Below are 10476 nucleotides of genomic sequence, written 5' to 3'. Positions count from 1 at the left end.
GGGATGGAGGTAGTATCGTAATTCATGCACTTGAGTTACAAGTTAGGTTGCATTAGAGATTTTTTCAGTTGTAAGTGGGGTGGGGTGGCAACTGAAACTTTTTCGGTTGCAATTAGGGTTGCAACTACGAAAAATGACTCTAAACCATTAGATTTGCTTCGTGATCCGTGCTAATAGTGAATTGCAACATAAGTTACAACTAAAATTTGATAACATCATTCTACTCAAAACTATTTGTATATTAATACTACCCTTTAAGCTCATCAATACAAGGTCGTCCATATCTCCTGTGGGTTCTCGAAAAAAAAGTACCTATATACATTCTCATGATACTTGACTAGTTGCTTTTGTACATAACCGTGACCATTGTCATGTGATAAAAATATTTTATGAGCCATGATTTGTACCAGCTATCTGTGGGTGAGCAAAATTGTTTCCAAACCCAACACCGAACCATCTCCGAGTGACATCCCTGAGGAGAGTGTCGTTCACGTCGCAAAACTTTTGCGGCCAACCGGTCGGTTCGACCGGCTCAAACCCTAGACCGGGGGTCCGGTCATTGGACCCGAGCTCCACCTTCTCCGTCCAGTCGGCGGTGTACGTCGGCGCCCGGCGGTGGAACTTGACCTTGAACTCCTCCCAGGCTTGGTACTTGTAGTGGTTCACCCGAGCTCGAGTGTTCCACCGGGCCTGGAACCCAGGTTTCAGCGTGAAAGTGTGGATGGAGTTCACGAGCGATTCGTCCACCGCCGTGAGCCGGACGAACGACTTGCGCCGCTCCATCGTCTTCCTCCGGCAAGTGTAGCCCTGGGTGACCCCCTCCTCCGGATGCGCCGTTCGCCCCGACGGGCCGAAGTCGGCGCACCATAGCGACACTTGCCCGACGTCTTGCTTCACCGACGCTACAACGGACCGGAGCATCGATTTCGCCGGGTTCTCCGAGCGAGCCCAGTGCGGGGAGAAGATGAACTCGTCGGCGTCGATGAACACCATCCACTCGCATGCGTCGCGATGGACCGCCGCGCCGTGGGATAGTGCAGCTTCTTGAGTCTTGGGCCATGGCCAGGTCTCGGTGGAGATGTCGAACCCGGACGAGGTGAGCCGGCGCACCTCGTCTGTCAGGTCGTCCTCGCTCCCGTTGTCGTAGACGTAGAACCGGTCCACGCCCACCGCCGCGTGGTAGACTACCCACTCGCGCAGGAACTTGGCCATGTCGCGGATCATGGTGCACGCGCAAATCAGCCTCTTCTTATTCCCCGGCGCCATCGGGGCGTGATGGCGTGTCGGGTCATACGTTGCAAGCGAGGGGATGGGCTCCTCCTCGCCGGCTACCGCGAGCGTCACGCGGAGCTCTGCAGGAGTCGTCGTCGTCGCTGGTGGAGGCGGCGGGCACCGGAAGACCTGCTGCGCCGACGTGGTGGCCGGGAGCGAGGCGACGGCGTTGCCTGCGTCGCCATGGTAGTACAGGCACCGGATATCTTGAGCCGCACGGTTGACTTTCTTCCGTGTGTTGACGCCCCTGGCGAAGACCAGCACGTCGCCGCCGTCGATCACGGCGGACTCGTACACGACGCGGTCGCTCCACTTCAGCATCCGCGGCAAGGCGCCATCGCCGGCGGTGATGACCGTCGAGGCTGCGAAGACCAGCAGCGGCGCAGGCGCATCGTGGTGGTAGTGAACCCGCGCCGGCTCGGGAATGATGCAGGTGTAAGCGTGGCGTCCGGACGCCGGCAGCGACCCCAGTGATCGTGCCGGAGACGACACCCCACCGCGGAACACGCAGGTAGCGTTCCCGGGCCCCGGTGCAGTAGTACTGGCGTCGTTGGTTCGTCTGAGCAGGACGAGGACCTGCCACTCCGGAAGCAGCACGGCCTCCGGCAGTGGCGAGTGGCGGCCGGAGCTGGTAGGGGTTGTACCCCCGCCACGGACGGCGCGAAGGCCGAGGGGCAGGCGCCAGCGCTGCGGCATGGACGCGATCAGGCCGGCCGGGATGATGCAGACGAAGAAGAGGAGCGCCATGACGGAGAGGATGGCAGCAGCATGCCGCCGGCGCGACTGCATGGCGCGCGCGCGGCCGGACAGACGACGGCAGTCGATGTTAACTGAACATGCGCAAGAAGCTAGCCGGATCGGGCCGTCGCGCTGTTTGTAGCTGAGCCGAGCTTTGATCGTGACAAGGCCGGCGATGACTACGACCGATCACCGATGCATCCGTTAGTGCCTAGCACGGACAAACACCGGTTTTGTTTAAGCGATTAGTCGCCTAGGAGTCTAGTACCACGAAGATACTACTACTTGCAAATCAGTACTTATAGTTCTTTCTTTTTTTATTAAAAAAATAATTATTTGCATATCATTCTCTGTTGTAGATTCTTCTTCTTTTCTTTTTATTTTCCTTTTTTGTAAGTATTTACGGTACATTGTATGGAAATCCATTTTAATTCCTGCAGGGGCACTCCCTTGTCTTACAGTGCTCCGTCGCGTCGGATTCAGATCGGGTGGTCTCAAACAAGTAGCGCTACCGGACAAACCAACGATATCATATTCCTTTCTTTTTCGCCTTCCACTTCGTAGTCATCCTCATCTCCCTCGCTTCATTCCCCTCCTCTCTTCCTCCCTCCCGTCCTCCACCCTTGATTTAGCTTTGCCGGTGTCGATCTGTGCAACCGGAAACCACGGCCGAGACCCACAGGTTGTTGCGAGCAGATGTGGAGGAGTTTCGAAGGCGCGGCTCCGTGGATCGACGATTCGGGTGCGGTGGTTCCTGTTGGTGCAAGTCGATTTGGGGCCACGCCTCCCCGGATCATCCATACTGTGCCCAAACGAACTTCGTGGGCGAATCGGCGACGAGATTTGGCGTCGTGCCTCTCCGCGAATCGATGATTCTTAGGCTAGGCTAGTTGTTGGCAGAGCAATTCAGGGAAGGAGAGTATGCGCTTCGTAGTTCTGGTGAGTTCTTCTACATCGCTTGTTCACAATCCCGTTAGTTTATTTGATTCAGTTGCGTTTTGATTGTTGCTCGTTCAGTATGGCTATTCTCGGCTAGTTAGACACGATGGATCTAGTTTTCTGTGTAGTACGGGCTGTTCTCATTTACTAGTTCACGGACTTTTCTAAAACATCGAAACCTCTTACTAATCTTTTGCAAAAGGATGTTCCATTTTTTTAATGATGATTGTGTGGAGTCTTTCAATGTTTTAAATAATGCTTTAATTAATGCTCCTATAATTCAGCCACCTGATTGAAATTTACCTTTTGAAATTATATGTGATACAAGTGATTATGCGGTAGGTGCTGTTTTCGGACAAAGAGTTGATAAGAAACTTAATGTTATATATTATGCTAATAAGACTCTCGATGGCGCCCAAGAAAATTATGCTACAACTAAAAAAGAATTTTTAGCTGTGATCTTTGCTTGTGATAAGTTTAGACCTTACATAGTAGATTCTAAAGTTATTGTGCACTCTGATCGTTCGGCTATTAAGTATCTTATGAATAAGAAATATTCTAAGCCTAGGCTTATTAGATGGGTTTTCTTATTATAAGAATTTGATTTACATATTGTTGATAGAAAGGGTGAGGATAATCCTCTAGCTGATCATTTGTCTAGAATGAAAAACATTTCGGATGATCCAACCCCTATTAATGATAGCTTTGCTAATGAATAACTTGCAAATATTAATGTATCTAGTGCAAGAGTAGCTTCCCCATGGTTCACTGATTATGCTAATTGTATTCTTGGAAAAGTTATGCCACCTCAGTTTACCTATCAACAAAGAAAGAAATTCTTCTACGATCTTAGACATTACTTTTGGGATCATCCTTTTCTTTATAACAAAGGTGTTGATGGTATTATTAGATGCCATGTACCTAAGTTTGAACAACAAAGCATTATAATGACGGCCATGACAGTCCTTATGGAGTCCACTACGCGGGAGACCACACAACTTTAAAGATATTGCAATATGGTTTTTATTGACCTACTTTATTTAAAGATTGTGCTACTTATGTTAAAGCTTGTGATAAATCAATGCATTGGAAACATTGATAAGAGAAATGAAATGGCTATGAATTATACACTTCCTCTTGAACCATTTGATGCGTGGGGATTTGACTTTATGGGGTCATTTCCTGCCTCAAAATCGCAGCATACTCACATTTTGGTTGCAGTGGATTATGTTACTAAGTGGGTGGAAGCAATTCCGACAAAGAGTGCTGACCATTTTACTGCAATGAAGATGTTGAAGGACGTCATTCTTCCTAGGTTTGGAGTACCTAGATTTTTAATTACTGGTGGCGGTTCTCACTTTATTCATCAAGTTTTTAGAAAAACCTTGGATAAATATGGTGTTAATCATGGAGTAGCATCTTCATATCACTCACAAACTAGTGGTCAATTTGAATTGAGCAGTAGGGAATTAAAGCTTATATTGGAAAAGACAGTTAATAAGTCCAGATCTGATTGGCCAACTAAAATCAATGAAACATTATGGGCTTATAGAACTGCTTTTAAACATCCTATGGGAACATCTCCTTACAGAACGGTCTATGGAAAAGCATGTCATTTACCTGTAGAGTTAGAACACAAAGCTAGGTGGGCCATAAAGGAGCTTACTTTGATTTTAAAACTGCGGGAGAGAAGAAAATCCTAGACATAAACCTATTGGATGAGTGGAGAAATGCAGCTTATGAAAGTGCTAGACCGTTTAAAGAAAAAGTTAAAATTTGGCATGACAAAAAGATAAAGAGGAAGGAATTCAAAGTAGGAGACTAAATTTTACTATTCAACTCTCGTTTCAAGTTCTCTACAGGAAAACTAGCATCGAGATGGCAGGGTCCATTGGTTGTGCAGGAGGTGTACTGCTCCGGAGCCATCCGTCTCCATAGAGATTACAAAGGTAAACCTCATGTTGTTAATGGACAACATCTTAAACATTATATTGCAGGAAAACCTTCATAGGGAAGGTGGAAGGGTAACATCTTCGGACTCCGGAAGCTATCATCGCCGAGAATTTCCTTCTGTCAGACACCAGAAACCAATAAAAGTCGAGATCTGGTATGTAGCCATCTCAGGATCTTTTTATATTTTAGAATAGATACTGTTTTGAAAAATAAGGAAGTTTCGCGAAAGAGCCCAGGTGGCGCGCCCTAACTTGTTGGGCGCGCCACCCTGATACGTCTCCAACGCACCTATAATTTCTGATGTTCCATGCTTGTTTTATGACAATACTTACATGTTTTGCTTGCAATTTATAATGTTTTTATGCATTTTCCGGACTAACCTATTAACGAGATGCCGAAGTGCCGGTTCTCGTTTTCTCGCTGTTTTTGGTTCCGGAGAAGGCTGTTCGGGCAATATTCTCGGAATTGGACGAAATCAACGCCAAACATCTTATTTTTCCCGGAAGGCCCCGGAACACCGAAGGAGAGTCGGAGGCGAGCCGAGAGGGCCCCACACGACAGGCCGCGCGGGCTCCACCCCGGCCGCGCCGGCCTATGGGGAGGAGGCCCCGTGGCCCCTCCGACTCCGTCTCTTCGCCTATATAAGCCCTTTCGACCTAAAAACGCGACACCAATTGACGAAACTCCGGAAAGACTCCGGGCGCCGCCGCCATCGCGAAACTCCACTCGGGGGACGAAGTCTCTGTTCCGGCACCTCGCCGGGACGGGGAAGTGCCCCCGGAAGCCATCTCCATCAACGCCATCGCCTCCATCATGCTCCGTGAGTAGTTCCCCCATGGACTACGGGTTCTAGCTGTAGCTAGTTGGTATCATCTCTCCCATGTACTTCAATACAATGATCTCATGAGCTGCCTTACATGATTGAGATTCATCTGATGTAATCGGTGTTGTGTTTGTCGGGATCCGATGGATTGTTACGTTATGATTGTCTATCTACAAAGTTTATGAAGTTATTGTTGCTGCAATCTTGTTATGCTTAATGCTTGTCACTAGGGCCCGAGTGGCATGATCTTAGATTTAAGCTCTATACTTATTGCTTAGATTGTATCTACAAGTTGTATGCACATGTCTATGTCCGGAACCAAAGACCCCAAAGTGACGAAATTGGGACAATTGGAGGAAAGGCTTAGATGTGAGGATCACATGTTTTCACGGAGTGTTAATGCTTTGCTCCGGTGCTCTATTAAAAGGAGTACCTTAATTTCCAGTAGATTCCCTAGAGGCCTGGCTGCCACCGGCTGGTAGGACAAAAGATGTTGTACAAGTTTCTCATTGCGAGCACGTATGACTATAATGGAAAACATGCCTACATGATTAATGATCGATCTTGATGTTCTGTCTTAATGCTATTTCAATCCTATCAATTACCCGACTGTAATTTGTTCACCCAACACTTGTTATTGGAGAGTTGCCACTAGTGTAGATAGCTGGGAACACTGGTCCATCTCTCATCATTATACTCGTTCTACATGTCATTGGAAGTAGTATCAACTATCTTCTGATGCCATTGCTCCTGTGTTACTATTACTGCTGCTGTGTTACTGTTACTATTGCTCTCATATCACTGCTACTTTCACATCACCCCTGTTGCTAGTGCTTTTCCAGGTGCAGCTGAATTGACGACTCAGTTGTTAAGGCTTATAAGTATTCTTTACCTCCCCTTGTGTCGAATCAATAAATTTGGGTTTTACTTCCCTCAAAGACTGCTGCGATCCCCTATACTTGTGGGTTATCAAGACCGTTTTCTGGCGCCGTTGCCGGGGAGGCATAGCTCTACTCTTAAGTTCACCTGGGGAGTACACTCTACCTCTCTCTCTGTTTTTATTTTGTTTTACTTTGTTTTGCTTAGTTTACTTTTGCCTAGTTTATTTGTGCTTAGTTTATTTCTGTCTTGTTTTATTTTTCTTAGTTTAATTTTGTCTAGTTTCTTTTTGTCTTGTTTTACTTTTCTCATATACCCAAAAATCCATAAAAATTTGAAAAACCTAAAAATTAAAAACTGCTGTTATGGGAGAATCCATAACCTACTTGGAGCTTATAGAATATTATAATAATTATAGAGAATCAAGAACGGGAAAAGTTATGAGAGCTATGATAGAAAAACTGGAAACAATTGCTAAAATCTTGCTTAAACGCCATGATATAAACTGTTGCTCTCAACAGGATACTAAACATCTTAAATTTCAATGTGGCTTTAGTGAGGAATTTCTAATTAAGAACTATAATCGGAATAGCTATATTCATTTTGGGTTTGAAGAGGTAGAACAATTTGTCATATTTATGGGAGCCTCTGAGATAGAATCCTTCATGGTTAAAAATTATGAAATTTGTGTTGTTTGTAAGGACCTTAAAGATTATGTCTCTTCTATCCTTAATTTTTGCAATGAAAGTTACACCGATAATCCTTATATCATTGATTATAAAGAGAGACTCATTAATGCACAAGAATGCACTCACAATTTGCAGGGACCTGTGGAAGAAGAAATTGATGAACCTGAAAGCTCATTGGATGAAAAAGAGGAGGAAATTGATGAACCTGAAAGCTCATTGGATGAAAAAGAAGAGGAGAGTGATGAACAAAAGGGGGAAGAATAGATTAGCTACCCATGCCAACCTTCTAATGAGAGTAACTCTTTATCTCTTACACTATTTGATTGTCCTCCATGCTTACCAAAGGAGGATGAATGTTATGTTCCTGTGGATTCTCTTGAAATATTCCCTATAAGTAAAACTTGTGAGAATAATTATGCTACTGTTATCTATGATAATCCATGCTACTTTGATAAATCTTATGATAATGCTTTGTTTGTGCCTGATGTCGAAATGCATGGTACTAAAGAGTTTTGCTTAGCAAATATTTATGATAAATCTCTAGATGATGGTCCTATGTTACTTGATAATATTAATTGTACTACTAATGAAAATGGGATTGGATAGGTCTTGACATTATCTATGAGTCCCATATCTCTTGAGATTGATCAACCATCTTGTTATATTATTGATAAAAGTGTGTTTGAAAGTTTTAATCGCACTATTTTTGAGGTTGATAAAAATTATGTGTTTATGGATCATGAAAAGCATGCTATATGTGATAGTTATATTATTGAGTTTGTTCATGAAGCTACTGAAAATTATTATGAGAGAGTAAAATATAGTTGTAGAAATTTTCATGGTGCTAAAACACCTCTCTATATGCTGAAAATTTTAAAGTTACTCTTCTTTTATCTTCTTATGCTTGTCACTTTGTTCTTCATGAATTTATTTGTGTACAAGATTCTTATGCATAGGAAGTGGGTTAGACTTAAATGTGTTTTGAATTTGCTTCTTGATGCTCTTTTTTGCTTCAACTCTTATTCCTTGCGAGTGCATCATTAAAAACTACTGAGCCCATCTTAATGGCTATAAAGAAAGCACTACTTGGGAGATAACCCATGTGTTTATTTTGCTACTGTTTTGTTGTGTCTTGGAAGTTGTTACTACTGTAGCAACCTCTCATTATCTTTATTTTATTACATTGTTGTGCCAAGTGAAGCCTCTAATCGAAGGTTGATACAAGATTTGGATTTCTTCGCAGAAACAGATTTCTATCTGTCACGAATCTAGGCTGTTTTCTCTGTAGGTAACTCAGAAAATTATGCCAATTTACGTGCGTGTTCCTAAGATATGTACGCAACTTTCATTAGTTTTGACTTTTCTGATTTGAGCAACGGAAGTACCTCTTTTAAATTCGTCTTTACTGGCTGTTCTGTTTTGGCAGATTCTGTCTCTGTTTTTTGCATTGTCTCTTGCGGACTTTAAGCAAGGCTTTCTAGACGTGGAGAGCTGTAGCTAATGTTTTATTGAGTTATTGCAATGTGTCACTACAGGACCAATTTGAATTCAAGTTTTTTGAGTACTAACCCCTCTAATGAAGTTTATGAGAAGTTTGGTGTGAAGGAAGTTTTCAAGGATCAAGAGAGGAGGATGATATATGATCAAGAAGAGTGAAAAGTCTAAGCTTGGGGATGCCCCCGTGGTTCATCCCTGCATATTTCAAGAAGACTCAAGCGTCTAAGCTTGGGGATGCCCAAAGCATCCTCTTCTTCATCAACTTATCAGGTTTCTTCTATTGAAACTATATTTTTATTCGGTCACATCATATGTGCTTTACTTGGAGCGTCTATGTGCTTTTATTTTTGTTTTTGTTTGAATAAGATCGGATCCTAGCAATCCTTGTTTGGGAGAGAGACACGCTCCGCTTTTTCATATGAACACTTTGTAATGTCCCAGGTTTAGAGACGATCGAGGGGTAGATTATAGAAAGGGATGTGCATTGCATAGTAAATTCTGGGGAAAATTTCGCGCTTTTTAACAAAAACTGCATTGAAGGGGGACAAGTTTCTCTCTCGACACCTTACAGGGTTAGGGTTTCGAGAGTGCGACAAACTTGCTTCTCACTTCACTAGTTTAAGGTTTTGAGAAGAGAGGGGAGAGTTCACATGAATGAATTCTAAAAGTTATGACATGATTGAATTCAAACCAAGGTTAAATTTGAATTTCAAATTCAAACATTAAATAATTACTTCAATACTTCAATTGAGGAAATTCATTAAGTAAATGATCAATAATAAATAAGATGACAATTATATTAAAGTAAAGCTCATTAGAGAAAACCTTGAGCTTTATTGATCATCACACACATTACAATGTCTTTACATTGTTCACAATGGAAATAAATGAATTACAACACATTACATAAATGGGCAGAATTAAAGAAAGATAAAAATAAAGAAAAATTACAATTTAATAAGCCTAGACTAAATTCTACAAGATCATCTTCATTTGATCTTGAACTTGATGAACTCCAAGCCCATTTTGATCCATTTTTGATCCCTGCACAAAATCACAAAGCAGAAGAAGAAATTATGCCAAGTGGCAAAGCCACTTGGCAATTAGAAAAGAAGTTAAAAATGGTGGATAATATCACAGCTCTGCCGAGCTGATCCTCTCCAGGCCAGATTCACATGATCTGGTGCACACACACACACAAGCAGCACACACAGCAGGTGTGCATGCTCACCACCAAGCCACTGCTTGTGCATGTGGCACAACACACACACAGCAGCAGTGAGTCACCAAAGTGACCAGAGGCTTGCTGTCGACCAGGGAGAGAAGAGGAGCACCATATTTAAGCTTTTCTGTGCTCAAACCCTAGCCATTTGCTCATCCATCGACAACGGCAGGTGGTAAGAACACCAAGAACAGACCAAGAACACCAAGAACAAGTGAACGGCTAGAGCTGTTCCATCTATTCACAATCACCGAGAAATTAAACCAAGACTTCAAGCTTGCTAGGAGGAGCGAGGGCAAGCAAAAGACCACCAGAAGCAAAACCTCTACACCAACACTCATTTTCTAGGAGCTGGAGTGAGGTATACCACACAAAAGCTCGAGCAAGATCATATCTTGCTCATAAATAAGCATACAATGCATCAACTTGGAGCACAGAAGGGTAGATTACCCTGTGTGTGTCAT

General features: G+C 43.5%; 1 protein-coding gene across 1 annotated transcript; it reads right to left on the bottom strand.

Annotated features, from left to right (window-relative positions):
- Positions 1-387: 387 nt before the first annotated feature.
- On the bottom strand, positions 388-2061 carry LOC124704166 (glycosyltransferase family 92 protein Os08g0121900-like). The gene has a single exon (XM_047236405.1). The coding sequence runs from the start codon at positions 2059-2061 to the stop codon at positions 388-390; it is 1674 nt and encodes a 557-aa protein (XP_047092361.1).
- Between the last annotated feature and the right edge of the window lie 8415 nt (positions 2062-10476).

The sequence above is a fragment of the Lolium rigidum genome, chromosome 1, assembly GCF_022539505.1.
Source record: "Lolium rigidum isolate FL_2022 chromosome 1, APGP_CSIRO_Lrig_0.1, whole genome shotgun sequence".
NCBI lineage: Eukaryota > Viridiplantae > Streptophyta > Magnoliopsida > Poales > Poaceae > Lolium > Lolium rigidum.
This window is presented reverse-complemented; position numbering and strand designations above follow the sequence as displayed.